General features: G+C 38.8%; 1 protein-coding gene across 2 annotated transcripts in view; it reads right to left on the bottom strand.

Annotated features, from left to right (window-relative positions):
• ITIH5 (inter-alpha-trypsin inhibitor heavy chain 5) overlaps positions 1-19,627 on the bottom strand; it is a 105,000-nt gene that overhangs the window by 72,081 nt on the left and 13,292 nt on the right. For both annotated transcript variants that reach the window (XM_006150046.3, XM_006150047.3), the window contains exons 3-5: positions 11,023-11,186; positions 9,788-9,889; positions 5,476-5,726 (exon numbers count right to left, since the gene is read on the bottom strand). In XM_006150046.3, coding sequence (XP_006150108.1) covers positions 5,476-5,726; positions 9,788-9,889; positions 11,023-11,186 — 517 coding nt within the window. The remainder of the gene's footprint in view (positions 1-5,475; positions 5,727-9,787; positions 9,890-11,022; positions 11,187-19,627) is intronic.

Below are 19,627 nucleotides of genomic sequence, written 5' to 3'. Positions count from 1 at the left end.
ACATGCACCTAGCTTATTTTTATTTTATTTTATCTTATTTTGTCTTGGGGCATGTGTGCTCACCAAAGGTAGACAGACAGACAGTGAGATATCTCCCTCCTCCTTTCTCTACCCAGGATCTTGGGCATGCACACACACACACACACACACACACACACACTTGATATGAGCTTTAAGCCACCAGGTCTGGTACTCAGACCATGGTTGGCCATGCAGAAGTCCAGTGATACAACAGCTATGCCACCTGCTGGCTCTCACCCAGCATTTTCTTCTTTTTTAGAGTTTTTTTTGCCATAGGGTATGTGCACTTGCTAGAGAGAGAAAGAGACAGAGACAGAGAAAAAGTGAGGAATCACCCCCTGGATGGATGGTCACACCACAATCCCTTCTCTTCTATTCTCCTCCTGGTATCTTGGGCACACACACACACACACATGCCCAGAATGAATTTCAAACCACTGGGCCCAGGACTCAAACTGCGATTGACCATGTGGGAATCCAACAACATAACCACTACATCATCTGCCAGCAACCCATCTAGCATGTTGAATCTTTGTATCATCTGTGTGGAATCTGGCTCCCTATGCACAGAGCTTAACCATTGTGCCATAAAGCTAGTTCTTTTTTTGTTTTTATATTGAACTAGGAAGAGCCCTGGATTTAAACTCACATCTCCAGTAGTTTATAATCTGTTTAAAAAAGAGGTAGTATAGTACAGTAGTTAAGGGCATGGACTTTGAGTTAGATCTATGCTTAAATCTCATTTTGATCAATAATTAAGTACAAGACCTTGTCCATGTTACTGAACCTCTGTAGACTTCAGCTGCTTCATAGATAAAATGAGGTTTAAAAATATAAGACAGGTGATACAAGGATTGAATGAGATGATGTTACATGTGAAGTGCTGAATCTAGCATCTAGCTCATAGTAATTCCTATCTGGAATTGCATCCCTAAAGCTAAAAATGGGGCCAATGGTCAAAGATCTGCTTAGACAAATTTCAGAAGTCTGATTTCTTAACTACAGCCAGATCTGTCAGAGGAATGCACTGGCTTGGGCCACATTCACAAGTTACAGTTCACGTTCTGGCGCTAGTTCAATTCTACTTTGATCTCTACTCTAGATTTCTTTTGGAAACACGCAATGGTGCCCAGACAGAATCACAACATCTTGTGCTTCACGCTTTTGTAGGAATAATTAACTGCGCTCTAAAGGATGGGAATAAGGAATGGCAAAAAAACAAAGTCATCCACTGCACCTAGCCCTGGGAAAGCTTGTGAAATCTCGGTGGAAAGTGGAGTAACTGCTTTAGTACAGAGAACTACGAAAACAATGAAAACAATTTTCTTAAAAATAAACAGATCCCAAGAGATCAATGGTCTGGAAAAATTCCTCTGAGATACTAAGAGGCCCAACATATAAACAGTAAGCAACTTTTCAGCTGACCATCATAATTCATATCCCCTTCAAACACAACACAACACACACACACACACACACACACACACACGCACACACACACACACTACAAATACATAGCTCTAAAGAGTCACAATGGTTCTGAAAATCAGGCAAAATACTCATTTCGATGCTGCAGCATGAGTACCCCCAGAGTCTCCGCTGACCCCAGACACACTTCACAGAATCTCTGCCCTCTCAGTGAAATCCTACCAACTCCAAAAAACCTGCCAGCTCCTAAAAACCTACTTCTTTCATACATAGGGAAATTTCCCTCTACGATATGATTAAGGAGAAATTAAGTTTTATAGCATCCTTTGTTATTTGTGTATGTGTGCACGTGGGAGTTTGCTTTTCTTCTCTAATTTGAAGTCACCCAGTGAGTTAACCACATTCAAAATTAGATGTAATTAAAAAAATTTTTTTAAAAGGCATGGCATTAAATACCACAGGGAGACAAAGGTTAATCAAACTCAGACTTGCCTTCAAAGGCACTTACAATTTTGTTGGGGGGAAAAGATTTACATAGAAAACAAAAAAAATACATGTAAGGTGAAAATAATACTTAACAATTATTAAGCTGTTACTCTGGGCCAGGCACTTTATATACACTAATACTTCACAGTGACTCCATGAGATAGTTATTACCTGTGTTTTAGAGATGTACAATCTATCCTACAGGGTCGCAGACATTTTTTCAAGGCTAGAGTTCATAACTCTTCACGTGCACGACATAGGAATTTCATATTGTATCTTACGCCATTTCTGAATGTCAGATACCTTGACAGTATTTGTGTTTTCAGTTAGATCTGGATTGAGAATGTCGAGTTCAGTGTTTGGAGTCACCACATAACAAAGGACCTGGGTCTGCCACAGAGCCAGGGCATACTCAGTCTTTGAGAGGGAATATCTCATGTGGGAAGTCATCAACTAAACTATGCACTGTGGGGAGGAGGCATATTTTCCATACTGTTGGTCAGGCTATATACCCACTCCAGGCCTTGATTCTTTTTCACACTCTGTTAAACACCAACATTCTCTTATTCCATTTGTATCATCACTTCCAATTTCATTCCTAAATCTCCTTGTCCAAGAAGCTTCTTTGGCCTCTCTATACTCTTGCTACAGCCACAGGCAGTGAGTTCAGACTCTGCATAGCATTTGTTCACTTATTATTTAACATTTCCCTGCCTTTGATGTCACAATTATCTGAATTCTTGTCATTTCAATCCTGGTACAATATTTAAACTTATCTGCCTCATTATCCAGTTAAGCCTTATCAGTATATTAAGTATAGAGCCCCACACAAGTAACTATTTGTGGAAATCAATGTAGTGATTAAAATTAGATTATATTGAGGCCACCAGGTGGCATGGTGGCTAAGGCACTGGATTCCACATGGCCATCTCTGTGGCTCAAATGGTTCCCGGTGGCTTGAAAATCACACTGGACACATGTGCGTACATGCCCCAAATATCAAAAGGAGATTGAAAGAGAAGAGACTATCATGTGGCCACCCCCCATTGGAGGGGGTGTGATTTCTCACTTTCCCTCTTTCTCTCTCTCTGGTGAGCACATATGCCCTATAGAAATAACTAAATAAATAGGGACCAGCAGGTGGCATGGTGATTAAAGGCACTGGATTCCCACATGGTTGACTATGGTTTGAGTCCCAGACCTGGTGGCTTGCTTTCTCCCTTTCCCTTTCTCTTTCTCTCCCTGTCTCTCTCTTATCAAATTAAGGAAATAATAATAACAAATGGAATTAAATAAATTAAATAATTATTGAATAAATAAATAAATAAAATTGTATTATATTGACTTTTCTGTAATCACTTCAACAAATGACATGGAATTTTAAAAATGAGCATCTGGGTGTCAGTGATGGCATAGTGGCTGAGGTGCTGGACTCTCACATGGCCTACTATAGTTTTAGCCAAGGATCCAGAGGCTTGAAAATCACACCAGGCACGTGTATATGCGTGCCTGAAATCCTGAGAGGAGAATGGAGAAGAAGGGATTGCAGCATGGCCACCTCTACCCCCTGCCCCTGCCCCAGAGGATTACTTCTGACTTTCCCTCTTTCTGTCTCTTTCTGGTGAGCACATGTGCCCTATGGCAAAAACCTAAAAAAAAAAAAAAAAAAAAAAAAAAAAAAAAATCAGTATCTGTGGTACGGCAGCAGCATACTGATTTGCAGTTCTTGAAGCCACATGGCCAATCATGGGTCCAGATCCTCAGTCTATCTGAAATACACCACGGTGCACATGTCCAAGGTTCTGACTACTGGAGGGCTGGAGAAAGGGGACTGTGTTGAGATGAGATCTTGTCGAGGATGCCTGTCTATCACATGTGTGCATTCTCTGTCTCATTAAAGAATAAAATAGGGACCAGTAGTTAGCATAATGGCCATGCCTCTGGACTCCCATGTAGTTGACCGCGGTTAGAGTCCTGGACCCGGTGGCTTAAACTCATGCAGGGTGCGTGTGCGTGCATGCCCAGGATCCTGAGAAGAGAATGGAGGAGAAGGGATTGCAGCGTGGCCACGTCCCCTGGGGGGGTGTGATTCCTCGCTTTCTGTCTTTCTGTCTCTCTGTCTCTCTCTGTCTTTCTGGCGAGTGCATGCGCCCTATGGCAAAAACCTCCCAAAAAAAAAACCAAATGTATCTTAAATTGAATATACAGTAACTATTTTTCATTTATTTTAGAAAGAATATGTATAATATATTGCTGTTTAAAAGATTTTTAGAAAATTGCCCTTAATTCCATACCCCTATTATAAAATGATTATGATTTTATAAAATTTTCTGATCTTTTGTCATTTAGCATAGTTAATATAGTTAACCTTACAGTAAGTGCATGTATGACTTTGTAATTTTTTCCCTCACTCATCGAATTTATTTATAACTGGTTTTTTAGAACTACTTTATTGAACTTTATTTATTTATTATTTATTTATTTAAATATAACAGAGAAGGACAGAATAAGAGAGAGCAAGAGAGAGGGGAAGTGAGAAAGCAAACTATGAGGTCCAGGACTCTAGCTGTAGTCAGCCATGTGGGAGTCCAGTGCCCTTAACCACCACGCCACCTGCTTGCCCCAGATTTATAACTGTTTTTATACTAATTGCTTCCATATCATTGAATATTTAGGCTGATAAAGTGTTTTTACAATAACAAGTATTATCAAACAGGTTCACACTTATAACAAGCCCACCATTCTCTTTTTTTTAAAGAGATTTTTGCTATAGAGCATGTGTGCTCACCAGAGAGACAGAGAGACAATAAGAGAGAAATCACCCCTTAGAGGGGATGGTCATGCCACAATCCCTTCTCCTTTATCCTCTTCTCAGGATTTTGGGCATGCACCCAGCATGAGTTTTAAGCCACCAGGTCTAGGACTCGAACTGCAGTTGACTATGTGAGAGTCCAGCAATGTAACCATTACACCATCTGCTGGTCCCATAAGCCCAGTATTTTCAATGTTTCATGAAGGATAGATTTCTGGAAGTAATATGTATCACTGTGTCATATAATTTGAACATACAGGAACCAGCAGATAGTGTAGTGGGCTCCCACATGGTCGATCACAATTCAGGTTCCAAACCCTGGCTTAAAACTCACACTAGGCATGTGTGTGTGCATCCCTGAGATCCAAGAGGAGAATGGAGGAGATGGGATCGCAGTGTGGCCTCCTCACCCCCCTGGGGGCAGGGGAATGACTTCTCTGTCTGTCTCTTTGTCTCTCAGGCAAGTGCATGTGTCCTATAGCAAAAATCTCCTTAAAAAAAAAAAGAAGAAAAAATTTTTAAAAAATGAACATTTAAAAAAATCTAATGGAACTCAACTTTTTTTAAAGAAAATGTTGCACTGGACACTATCTTTGTTTTGTTCTTACTTTCCCAATTCCCGCAAAAATTCAAAGCCTTTGTTGAAGGACTGCCATCTCTTTCCTGGGCTAACACCCAGCTCTTACTTATCACAGATGACCTCAGTGAATCATGCAAGCAGTACTCACCTTCTCCCCTCCCGCTGCCCTTCTGCCTGCTGTTGTGAAGTGGGAGCACCTCCAAGGACGCAATGCCCGACCTCTCCAGAATAGTCACGTCCACAGTCAGCCTTCCCACCAGTTGCTGTGGTCGCACACTGATGACGTGCTCGTATTTCCCCAACCGCCTCTGCAGAAGCTCTTCATAACTGAGGATGAAGGCAGCCTTGTCTTTGCTAGGGATCACTAAAGAAGCTCTGAACGTTTCAGTCCCCTTCTCCCTGTCAGGAAGGAAAAAGAGATCACAGGTAGAGTCCAGAGCAGAATAAAGCCATCCCACTGGGACATTGGTCATCTTCTCTTGACCATCCTGCCAAGTGAAACCAGTGGGCAAGGCAGTGTGAGACCTTAAAAGAAAAAACTAAAATAGTATTGGAAGGAAAAGTTAAGACCTGCACTAGAGGAAGGTTACCAAGAGTCAAAGAATACCAAATAGGAGAGAATTCAAAGACCACTGAGCTCTCCAACCACTCCCAGAGACAGACTCAAGGGGACAAGGAGGAAAGAAAACATTTACATACCTCAACAGCTGGAAGAGCATGCTTTGGAGTCAACTTGTAAATTGCAGCTTCTCCTTTACAAGGATGGCCAAATGAATTCTGACATTTTACATAACATTAAAATAGCTAATATACAGGGTACATATTCTTTATCCAAAATATTTTGATCAGAAGTGTTTCTGATTTAGGATTTTTCCAGATTTTGGAATATTTGCATATATATACATGTATATATGTATGTGTGTGTGTATGTGTATATATATATACACATATGTGTGTGTGTGTGTGTGTTTATAGTGAGATATTTTAAAGATGGGACTCAAGTCTAAATAAAAAGTTAATTTGTGTTTTATATACATCTTATACATGTAGACTGAAAGTAACTGTATACAATATTTTTATACTGCAATGTTTTGACAGTGACCCATGACATGAAGCCAGGTATAGAATTTTTCCACTTGTGGCATCATGTCAGTGCTCAAAAGGATTCAATTTTGGAGTATTTCAGATTTTCAGATTAGAGATATACAACCTGTATTAGATTTTTAACCTTGATTAAAATTTGGTGGATGTGTTTAGAGAGCAAAATTAGGAAACAAGGATGGCAAAGCCTATGAAAATACAAACTATCTCAAATGTAGTCAATACTTGGAGTGTGGTCTCTCTTATTCAAGATGGCAGACTGACCACAAAAGAATTAAACCAAAGGAAAAAAGAGTGAGAGGAGCAATTCTTTCTAAGAAGAATTAAAGCTGGAACCAGCAGTTAGCGTAATGGCTATGTAGCTGGAGTCCCACGGTTCACATCCCGGACACGGTGGCTTAAAACTCACGCCGGGCGCGTGTGCGTGCGTGCCCAGGATCCCAAGAGGAGAATGGAGGAGAAGGGATTGCGGTGTGACCATCCCCCCTGGGGGGTGATTTCTCACTTTCTGTCTCTCTGTCTGGCGAGCGCACATACCCTATACTGAAAACCTCTCAAAAAAAAAAAAAAGAAGAAGAAGAATTAAAGCAAGATGTTCCAAAAGGTTTCCAGAAGACTTGAGAGGTTCAACACAGCAGAAACTCTATAGTTAAGAATGTACAAGAAGGGACTGCAGCAAAGAAGAGAGCCAAGTAAACTCTCTGTCAGAACCTCGGAGAGACGGAATTCAGTAGGACAGCACTAGACAGCAGTAGAAGGGGACTGAATACAGAGAGGACAATTCCAAGTCCATGTATGAATCAATGACTCAGTTGATAGATTCCCTATACTCCTTCCCAGAACTGAAAGGAGATACAAGTATTGAGATAGGTAAATTTCACTGAGCACCGGACAAAATGAATGAAAAAAACAGTGACACCTAAATCCCTTATTGTAAAATCTCAGAAGACCAGATAGATTAAACATGTAAAAGGAAAGGTGTTAGACCACATTAAATGCACCAGAAATAATACTGGATATCATAAAACATTGGATCAAAGTCTCAAAGCCCAGAAGGAAAATTATTCTGACTTTAAATTCCACACATAGCCAAAATATTAACCAAGGTCTCAGAAAGTTTACCTTTCCTGCACCCATTCCAAGAAAGTTACTTCAGAATTTATGTTCAGCAAAGTAAAGGTGAAAACCAAGAAAGAGGAAAATATGAACTATAAGATATAACAAAACCAACACAGATGAAAACAAAAAGAAACCCAAGGTAAAAGTTTTGCAACAAGGCTGCAAAGCAATAACACTGTTGCATGGATCTGGAGATACTCATGTTTTAACAGCTCTGAAATCAGAATATCTCCCCATCAGTGATGTTTTTCAGTTGGTGTTGGCCAGGAATCAGGGGAAACATGAATGCCACTGCTTGCAGAAATTTGGCTGTGGATGTTCATTTTGTAATCATTTCAAATGAGTTGTTTCTTACTAGATGTAAATAGCAATAATATCAAATATTTTACCTTATAAGAAAAAGAAAAGCAATAATAAATCTCAGGATAAAGAGAAACTACTATGCTATGATCCAACTAAATGGAACTGTGGCTTGATTCTTAACAATTGTTAGAAAGACCACCTGGGACACATGCATAGTCCAACAGAGTTAGGTTATAATAATAGGTTGTATCAAGGAAGACCACATACCAGAGGTCCTAAGAAGCTTCATGCCAAACAAAGGAAGAAGCAGGGTTATTACAAGTTTGGAAAAGGGTAGAGTGTAGGTTAAAGTTGAATGAAGCAGTGTTTGGATTTGCTCAAGGCAAAGCAGGGTCGTGTGTAAAGCCCATTAAGGTCAGCCTGGCCTGAGAAGGAGACTCAAAGTTTTGGGTCCTTAGAAATAACTTTAAGGGACCAGCAAATGATGTAATGCTTACATCTCTGGACTCTGATGTAGGATCGTGGTTTGATTCCTGGACCCAGTTGCTTAAAACTCATGCCAGGTGCATGTGTGTGTGTGCCCAAGATTCTGAGAGGAGAATGGAGGAGAAGGGATTGTGGTGTGGCCATTCCTCCGGGGACTGACTTCTTGTTTTCTGTCTTTCTATCCGGTGAGCGCATGTACCCTATAGCAAAAATCTCTCTTGAAAAAAAAAAAAAAAAAGAGAAAAGAAAAAAAAAGAAAAGAAAAAAAGGTAAAAGATAAAAGTGGAATTCTGTGTCTGTACCTCCATTTTCTGAATGTCTGAACCTTGGTTGCTTTTCTGTATCAAAGTGAACCATGGCCTAGTTCTCCTAGACAAGAGTGAAATGTTCCCTGCTCACTAATAGGATTTCCAACGCAAAGTTTCTGACAGTCTATGATTTTAGAGAACTAGCCTTCTCAAAGCTATGTCGTTTTATTAATGAACAAAACCAAGTTCACAGGTTTACAGCATTTTATCTAGACACAATAGTCACTTTTCTGTAAAAGACTAGAGGTTTTTGTGTTGGGCTGGTAGAAAGGAAAATTAATCTTAGTCCTATGTGGCTCTGCATTTAATATTATTGACATAGTAATTAAAAAGCAAATGAGGTGGCTAAGACACTGGAATCCCACATGGATGACTGTGGTTCAAGCCCCAGACCTGGTGGCTTCTTTCTCACTTTCCCTTCCTCTCTCTCTCTGGTCAAATTTTAAAAAATAATAATAAGTTAAATTAAATTAAATTAAATAATTATTTTTTAAAAGCAAATGCTATTTATTTATTGGTCTTTACTGTTTAGATTCAGTTTATAGGCAACACAAAGATACAGATATTATTACAGACCTAAATTTAAATATTTATAACTCTGATAATATAAAAGTAAATGTTTAGGTAACAAAATATAAGAAACAAAAAAAAAGGCAGAATCAAGGGTAGGAGAGGGAATATTATCATTTAAGATTGTAGGTAAGTGGTATAGTGCTTAGTTGGAAAAAAGAAATCAAATATTGACAAAAATTTGAGACGTAGAGGGAAAGCAGAATTATTGTATACTTGCTAACTCCTCTTTCTTCACAAGAAAACAACAGATGATACCTTATTTTAATTAAGAAATCAAGGAAAAGCATGACTAATTAACATTTGTAGTTAGGATAATAACTACAAAGAAAATTAAACATGGTAATATTAGAAGCAGATGTTTCTAAAAAGTGAAAACAGAAAAGGACATAGTAAAATGTTTCTTTTTATTATAAATGCTATCTACCGTACTGTTAGATATATTTATTGTTCAATAAAAATTAAAATATATATTTGGAAGAAGGGAAGAAAGCAAGTTGTTAGTTAAAATTAGTAGAAAATTTGACACTGTGCTAAAATGGATTTTTAATTCCTTAATTAAATAATACCTACCCATAATCTTCTGTGGTTTTATTTCTTTTCTCTTTTGCCCTATCACCATTCTTCTTTTCTCTCTCTGTAATTTCACCCTGATACACTTTGTCTCCAATAAGCCTGAAACACAAGAGACAGCTGTGTTAACCAGCTTGCAGTTCAAACATGGGTCTTATATCCATGACAACTCTAGGAAATATTTTTATTTGCCTCTTGGATATGCAGAAAGAATGCATTCCAGACTAGGGCACTACCCTTGAATCACTCATTTCATCCTAGGGCAATTTTCAACAGGTCCAAATGGTAAGACTCAACCCATGACATGATGCCTCTATGATTCTGCAAGAGAAAACTAACGAGATCTGCTCAAACTTACAAAAAATTTACCCCCTTGAATCTTTAACAATCAAAAAATTAAACCTAAATACACCAATCTAATATTTCAAAGATTTCATGCACCTCCTCACTCAAGTTTCCTTAACCATAGCCTTCTCTAAGCTATCTTCCTGATCTCCCTCACTAAAGAAGCTTGTCTCGATTCTACTTGCCATCTTTATAATACTCACTTCTGTCTAAAATGCTCATTTATTAATTTGTTTATTTATTTATTGACTATATCTCCCCACTAGAAATTCTGGAGCAGAGCAAGACGGTCTTTTTCATGGAAGTATACCATGGATGAGAGGAAAGAAAGAGAAAAAGAAGGATGAAAGAAAGAAAGAAAGAAGAAAGAGAGAAAGAAGAAAGAAAGAAAGAAAGAAAGAAAGAAAGAGAGAGAGAAAGAAAGAGAGAGAGAGAGAGAGAGAGAAAGAGAGAGAGAAAGAAAGAGAGAGAGAGAGAGAGAGAGAAAGAGAGAGAGAAAGAAAGAGAGAGAGAGAGAGAGAGAGAAAGAGAGAGAGAAAGAAAGAGAGAGAGAGAGAGAGAGAGAAAGAAAGAAAGAAAGAAAGAAAGAAAGAAAGGAAGGAAGGAAGGAAGGAAGGAAGGAAAGAAAATGGAGAGGAATGGAATGCTTGAAGAATGAAAAGAAGGAAGAAAGGAGAGAAGAGAGGAAGGAAAGGAGAGAAGAAGCAAGGAAGGGAAGAAAGGAAGGAAGGAAAGATAAAAGGAAGGAAAGCAAGGTCAACCTTCTGATCCAAAAACCATATACCGGGGTAAAAACTGTCTACAGTCAAAAGGTTGTGGGCTTCACAACATCTCAGGTTCACCCAGACCACCCCATAGAAATCTTCATCTCTAACCAGCAAGTCACCTACATAGTGAAGTTGGTGATAAAAGCCGCAGCTGGAATCTGCATCTGAAACTCTATTTCCTGATCCTCAGATGCTCTGTTCAGCATTCTGCAGGAAACTGTAGTGAAGGCATAGCGAGAAATGATAGTAGACTTCACAGAGAATTCTGTCATCAAAGGTTTGGTTTTCTGTAGGAATTAAACACAGTGTTCTCAGTGATATATGAAAGAGTGATTCAAACTCTTTGGAGTATTCATGAGTCTTTTTTTCTCCTTAAGTAATATAATCTTCAGTTTGGCAGTCTTTGGCATCTTCCTTTCTCCTGTGTATTGTTTTGATTTTATTATTTTTTAAATGTTATTTCTCTCTCTCTCTCTCTTTTTAAGGTTTTTGCCATAAAGCATGTGCACTAGCCAGAGAGAAAGAAAGAGAGACAGTGAGAGGGAAAGTGAGAAATCACCCTTTAGCAGGGGTGGCCATGTTGCCATCCCTTCTCCTTATTCTCCTCTTGGAATTTAGGGCATGCACACACATGTGCCTGGTGTGATTTTTAAGCTATGAAGAACAGGACTCCAAATGTGATCAGCCATGTGGGACTCCAGAACCTCAACCATCATGCAACCTGCTGGCCCCTTGATTTTACCATTTTAACTCCCTTGACTTTAACTGCCTTGATTGAATGCTTGATACAAAACATACGAACAAATCTTGGGAACCAGCAGTTAGCGTAATGGCTATGTCGCCAGACTCCCACGTAGTCGACCGCAGTTCGCATCCCGGACCCGGTGGCTTAAAACTCATGCCAGGCGCATGTGTGTGCATGCCCAAGATCCCAAGAGGAGAATGGAGGAGAAGGGATTGCAGCATGACCATCCCCCCTGGTGGGTGATTTCTCGCTTTCTGTCTCTATGTCTCTCTCTGTCTGTCTGGCGAGCACACCTGCCCTATAGCGAAAATCTCTCAAAAAAAAATATGAACAAATCTTTACACCTACTTTTAACACATGAGCATAGCAAAGGTTCCTGATTACAGAAAACACACATTGTTTAAACAGTTCAATCAATTTTTGAATTTTAGAAGTATGTAAATATGTAGTATTTTTGTTATCACTTTAAAATCCCATTTATAGAATTATTGAGTTGATCAAAACATAAGACATGCCTGAAGAAATTTCCATAGTTTCAAATTAATCTTAATATCCACTTGCAGAAATGAAGTATCAGGGCTTCCCCAGTTTAGAGTCATATTATTATGAAATAGGAACTAATACTAAATTAGGGGATTTCAACCCAGAGAAAGGAAAACCTGTCTATGCTAACTAAATTTAATCCCAAAGTCTTGGATAAGGGCAATAGCTAGATAGTGTTCATTTAAAACCTATTAAAGTGACTCAGAGTTTTTTCTAGCCTTCACTACAGTGCTGTGTCTACTGATAGCTGTTGATACCAGCTTTTGATAGCTGGTAGCAAAAGCCTGAAGAAAGAAGGAAACATCCATAAGAAAAGTCACTTCTAACGATGAGATTATCCAGCTCCGTGCATTGGCTAAGTGATTAACATGCATGTTATGGACTGTCTGCGTTTCCCACAAAATTCATACAATGAAGCCCTAACTCCCAATGTGATAGTATTTGGAGATAGTAGACTTGGGAGATAATTAGGATTAGATGAGGTCATGAAGGTGGAGACTTCCTGATGGGATTAGTGCCCTTACAGGAGAGACACAAAAGAGCTCTCTCTCTCCCTCCACATGGGTACACCTAGAAAAGACCACGTGAGCACACCATGAGAAGGTAAGCCAGGACAAGAGCCCTCACCAGAAACCAAAACCTGAAAGACCTAGCTCTTGGACTTCCAGACTCTAGAACTGTGAGAAAATGAATTTATGTGGTTTAAGCAATCCAGTCTCTGGGTTTTTGTTTTGTTTTGTTTTGTTTTGTTTTGTTTTTTTGTTTTTTTGTTTTTTTTTTAGAAAGCCCAAATAAATTAAGTAAGGCATCATATAGTCTAGGGACAGACATATGAAGTAAATGGCTTCACTCCCATTTCATAGTTGGAAGGAAGTCAACTCAGTGAGGTGAAGGCCAGAAGGAATGAAGGTGAGCCTTGAACCCAACCACCTGCTCTAAAGTCTGCACTGGCCACCATCATGTGAGGCTGCCAGGCAGCTCTGTGTGGGCAGGTCCGCCTCCTCTTTGTGTGCTGAAACCCCAGCCGGGTCTTTGGCACACAGCAACCACTCTACAAATGTTGACTGCAACCAGCTTACTCTGACAGAATTCTACCCTCTCCTGTTGGGGCTATGACCTATCTGGGCAATGTTTATTTCATCCCCATCTATTTTATTAATGTATTTTCAACCCTAGGCTTGTTTTCAAAATAGATATAAGGTTACAGCCTGTCCATACCAAGGTATATTGCTTTTGTGCCATACAAAGGTGATCAGGAACCCTGTTTTAAAAGAGCTACTACAGAGAGCTATTCTAGTTAAACAAATATTTACTCAAAACATCTGAGCACCATCGTGCTCTACACAACAAACCACAAAAAGCCTAAGAGATCTTTTATATACTGTATTGCAGAAGCAGATATAAATGTAAAGCATGCCTGAGAATATCCTCAAACACCCACAAGCGTATAAGCTACAAGGATTAGGGTGGGGATAGTAACAATAATTACATTAACAGTATGACAACCTGTTGGAGATTTTTTATTAAAATTTGTATCTCATCATTCTTGCAAAAAGAACCCTAAGGTCAATAAAACTTTGAATATAGCACATATATATAATATATATATATATTTATATATATATAATATATATAATAGGTATTATTTAGCCTTAAAATGGAAGCAAATCTTGCCATATGCCAACATAAATGAACGTTGAAGACATTATGCTAAGTGAAATAAGCCAGTCACAGATACAGTATAATTCCATTTATAAGTAGTATCTGAAGTAATCGAATTCATAGAGGCAGAAAGTAGAATGTTGGTTACTAGGGGATAATGAAGAGAAGGATGAGGATTTACTGTCTAATGGGTGTAGAGTTTCAGTTTTGCAAGATGAAAGAGTTCTAGAGATGGATGAGCAGTAATGGTGCACAACAATATGTATATACCTAATGCCACAGAACTATATATTTAAAAAGAGCTAAGATTGGGACCAACAGATGGTGTAATGGTTATGTCACTGTACTCCTACATAGTAGACTGCAGTTTGAGTCCTGGACCCGGTGGCTTAAAACTCATACTGGGGACCTATGCATTCGTGCCCAAAATCCCAAGACAAAAAGGGAGGAAACGGGATTGTGGTGTGGCCATGCCCCAGGAAGTGATTTCTTGCTTTCTGTCTCTCTGTCTCTCTGGTGAGTGCAGGTGCCCTATAGCAAAAATAGCTCTCTAAAACAAATAAATAAATAAATAAAAAGAGCTAAGATAGTAACTATGATATATGTGCTATATGACAATAAAAAAATTTTTTTAATTTTTTAATGGTCACAGATGTTAAGCTTCTTATCTGATTTAAAGATGGAGTTTGATTTATTTCCCCTTGAATCTAGGCCGTTGAGCTGAAGCTTAACGGCTAAATCACAGGAAGCCTCACAGCTTCTATCCCAATCTCTCAGAAGATGCTCTCTGGAGGTCTTGAGTTATCATGTAAGATGTCCAGTCACCCTGAGATGGTTCTACTGGAAAGGCATATTCAGGTGTTGCAGTAGCCACTGAGCCTAGCTTCAACCACTCTTGCCAAGGAGCCAGCATGTGACTGAAGTTGTATTGACCTCTCAAAGTCAGCCTGTCTGCCAGCTGGATACTACTGAGTGTTCCCCATTGACATTATTGGCCAGAAGAATCTGCTGACTTCTGCCCAAATTTCTGCTTTGCAAAAATACCAGGAGGGGAGTCTTCAAAAAGTTCAAAAGAGATGTGTATTATAAAAACAAACAAACAAACAAAAAACACGAGCATGGATTTCAAAAATTTTTGGACTAAAATAAACGTACTTTGATTCCATTTTTCCATAAACTCTTTGAAGTCCCCTAGTGAAACAAAATGGTTGTTGCTTTCAGTCACTGAGTTTTGTTGAATACTTTTATGCAGGAATCTGAAATGAACACTTACTTAATCTCTGTAGACACTGAGTTTGAAACCCTTCTTTAGTATGAGTTGTTTTTGAGTGGACTTAGTCATTTTATTAGTTATTTCAAATTCTATACTGTTTCTAGCCTTTACATATTTTATTTTGTTATGTTTTATAAATGAGACTGCCTATTAAAAATGCCTTTGAAATTCTTCTGGAAGAGGGTACAATATAAATTATAAAAACAAAATATGGGGCCAGCAGGGGGCATGGTTGAGGCAATGGATTCCCACATGGTCGCCCACAGTTCAAGTCCCAGACCTGGTAGCTTGAAAAATCACAATAAATAAATAAATGTTTGAAAGAAAAGGAAAAACAAAATATGATGAAAAAGAGACTTTCAAATCCAATCTCCTCATTAACTGATCCAATCTCCTAGGCTAATGTCATGTATGATTTTACCAGGTCACACAGGGAAGAGGTGGAAAAATCCAAGATGGCGGTCAAAAGCCCCTGACTTCCCTTCCTATCTCTTTCATAAAAGGATTCCAAAGGCAGCCTAGGTGTTCAGAGCTTTTCACAGTGATAACTGTTAGATAAGCAATAAAATACAGAACCCCAAAGGTATACTAAATATAAGTCAGTCTTTGTTGCTGATTGCTGATTCAAGTTACTTGTGAGCCTCAGTTATCATCCATTAAATTGCAAACACTGAAGAGAGGATATTAAGCTGAATCTATCTGCACTCTAGTCAGATTCTGACATTTTCCAAAATTCATCTTCTCAACTTATCACTTAACTCTTTTACATAAAAGTAGAGTGCTGAGAAGTGAAAACTTATTAAGTTTTCATCTTAGATAAACAGACGTTTATAGCTCTAGCTATGTAGCATTTCAAGTAAACTCTAGCTCCTTCAATAGATAGTTCTTGTCCAGTACTGTATTTGAAATAATTGAAAAACTTTACTTGGTACATTTGAGACTACTTTTAATGTCACGTTGACTTCTTCTTATTTACAAGGTAAAAAATAATTTCACTGAATTTAAAATGTAAAGGCTAGAAAACATTTAACAAAATATTAAATATTTTATTATCTTCCTAGGCCTTAAATTAAGATTATGGATGCAACAGAATTTTCCACAATATTACATCAAGGAAATGAAACATAGGTTATGGGCCCAAGAGATGGGCTGAGAAAAGTTTTAAGAAAATATTTTGGTTTCTGCTTCTGCCCACTTACTATTTTTCCAGGAGTCTGTGGTTACTTACACACCATATACCCTTGCCCTTCTATTACAGCACTCTCCATCTAGAATCTATTAGAACCAATTATGAACAAGTCAATAATAGCTCCAGATACTCCTCCCTTACTCCTCTTCCTATAAGACTATAAACATAAAAAGAACAGGAATCATGACTAGTTCTTTTTTTAATACAGAGTTCAGAATGGAGACAAACTAAAAAAAAAAAAACTTTTATGAAATCAAATTCAATTTTTTGAATCTTGAACAATTAAAGAAAATACATATGTCTAAAAAAGGAATTATTACTCAGCATCACTATAGACTAAATTCTATGAATGTTTGGGAAGAAATATTACGCATGGTTTCTTCTCTTAAGGCATTTACAGTCAGATGGGGAAGAAAGTTCAAAATATATAAAGCAACACAGGAAAAGGGGGGAGGAATGTACACACACATACATACACACACACATACACATACACACACACAGAGGGGTATATATAGCTCTATAGATGGATATGGTAAGACCTTAGCTATAAGACTTTCCAGAGTTCAAAAGAAAGATAAATCAATGAGGGCCATAAAAATAAGAAAAGATTTTAAAACAGATGTAGAGCTTGAATGTGGTAGAAGAAAACAAAACAAAAAAAAAGTCTAAGTCTAAGAACACCAAAGACATCGAAGTAGAAATGAACCACAGCACATCCTAGAACAATGAATAGACCAGTTTAATTCGAAAGGAGAGCACACTGTAAGAAGGATATAGGACAGGTAGGGAAAAGAGTCAGGAAACGACACTAAAAAACAAGCACAGAACTTTGAACAGCAAAGGTTCATAAAAATTCGTCATAAAAGGAAGGATATAAACCAGCTGGCTCAATTTTTCCTAGCACGCTGTTCTTAAAAATCCAACATGCTTTCCATATTTATAGTTTAATAATAAGCTCATTGGGGGATGTCAACTGGAAAACAGGGGACCCAAAGAAAAAAAAAAACTCTTCCTGTGACATAACATAAGTTCCTCATTATTTTTTCCTACAAAGGCAAAACAGATGGAAAAGTAGTGTGAGGCAGGGAGTGTCTTAATTAACTACTCCAGGGACCAAAGGTTTTTGTATGACTCATGTGAGTCACTTAAAATCAAGCCACCCAGAGGATGTCCTGAATTACCCAAGATGCCATCTGGAAATGTAACTAAGGAACGTGTGGGACGGAATTGCCACTACCCAGGCCTCAGCACCTCTTCCTCGAAGTTTAACCTCTTGCTGTTTTATTCTGGTCTAACAATTCTTTAGTAACAATGATTTCATTAACAGAAATATTGTTTGTTTTGCCTTTGACAGGGTCTCATTATGTCCTGATCCTCCTGCCTCAGGCTCCCAAGTAGCTGGATATACAGGCATGCATTGCCTAGTCAGCTTTTAGTGTGGGCTGAGCATCGAACCAGCTTACCTGGTGGCCTCAGCCTGCCCAAAGCTGCACCTGCCAGCCTGCCAGTGCATGCTAACATGGCTGGGTCTTTAGTGACCATTAGAAGAAATCACTGGGGAAGTGGAAAAGAGCCATAGAAAACTACTCACCCTACCTTTCCTCGTTTCACAGATGAGAAGGCTGGAGCAGGACAGGTGACTAACGCCAGGCCCAAAGATCCTTACTAAATCTTTTTATTTTTAAAGAATTCTTTTTTATTTAACTTTATTTATTTATTCGTTTGAATTTGACCAGAGAGGGACAGAGAGAGAGAGAGAGAGAGAGAGAGAGAGAGAAAATTGGGAAAGAAAGCCGCCAGATCCAGGTCTCAAATCACCGTTGGTGATGTGGGAGTTCAGCACCTTTAACCACCAGGCAACCTGCCAGCCCCTGATCTTTACTAAATCTTAATGCCTCTCCTTTTATAAGAAGAACAGTAGGGAACCAGCAGTTAGCGTAATTGCTATGTCGCTGGACTCCCACGTAGTCGACCACGGTTCGCGTCCCAGACCCGGTGGCTTAAAACTCACGCCGGGCGTGTGTGCGTGCGTGCCCAAGATCCCGAGAGGAGAATGGAGGAGAAGGGATTGTGGCGTGACCATCCCCCCTGGGGGGTGATTTCTCACTTTCTGTCTCTCTCTGTCTGTCTGGCGAGTGCATGCGCCCTATAGCAAAAGAACGTCTCCAAAAAAAAAAAAAAGAACAGTAAATATAGAGTTATTTCACAAAGTAGAAGACAAGAGCACGTCCCTGAATACTGTATTTACCACCTTGTAGAAATAATTTTACCATCTATTTGCAGAAGTTGCCAGCTCTGAATTGCCATTTGTGGCAATACATTCTATATAGTGACATTTCGTTAAATTTAGAGGAGAAGAAACATAAAACACAGTTATTACCTTTATGGAGGGAAAAAAAACATTCTATACACTCCCTTGAAAAGAATGTGCCATGATGTTGGAATTGGGGATAAGGAGATAGACACATAGAGAATTAAATTCCAGCGAGATAATGGTGCTCAGAACCTTGCTTTCTGCTCTATTGACCATAGTATCTTATTTTCTCTATTCTTTTTAAAATTTTGTTTGTTTTATTCGTGATAGAGACCACATGTGTGCATACACAAGTGAGACAGAGAGAAATGGAGGGGGTGGAGAGAGAAAAGCACTGCTCCAGGATCTTGTCATGCCAGATCCTTTATCCCCAGCCCTCCAGCTCATTAGGATTCTGGGTGCACATGCGTGTACACACACACACACACTGACCCGGCATGATCAGCCTAAAGCTGACAGGGGATCAGTTACATGACTTGTAGCATTACAGTTCAGTTTGCTACTGACTGTACCATCAGGCTTTACTTCTATTTTTTTTTTAAGAATTATTTGTTTATTTAATTCCATTTATTTATTTATTTGTTTGTTTGTTTATTTATTTATTTTAATTTGACCAGAGAGAGATAGGGTAAGTGAGAAAGCAAGCTGCCAGGTCTGGGACTTGAACTGCAATCCCTTCTCAATTCTCCTCTCAGGATTTTGGGCACACACTCACACATGCCCAGCATTGAGTTTTAAGCCACTGGGTCTGGGACTAGAACCATGGTTGACTATGTGTGAGTCCAGTGACATAACCATTACACCATCTACTGGTCCCACTCCTGCTTTTCAAAATGTAAATGTTTTATAAGTGTGATGTGAGGGAACTCCTTGAAAAGGGTATCTTAAGAATTCAGAATAAAATCAGATAAATCCCTGTGGTCCTGGCAATGGTCGGGGAGCACAACTGTTGCCATCCATATCCTATTTGTTAATGAAAGTACAGAACATTCAGAGAAC

Source organism: Tupaia chinensis, unplaced genomic scaffold, assembly GCF_000334495.1.
Source record: "Tupaia chinensis unplaced genomic scaffold, TupChi_1.0 Scaffold000275_1, whole genome shotgun sequence".
NCBI classification, from domain to species: domain Eukaryota; kingdom Metazoa; phylum Chordata; class Mammalia; order Scandentia; family Tupaiidae; genus Tupaia; species Tupaia belangeri.
The sequence above is the reverse complement of the archived record's forward strand: the minus strand, read 5'-3'. Positions and strand labels throughout refer to the sequence as shown.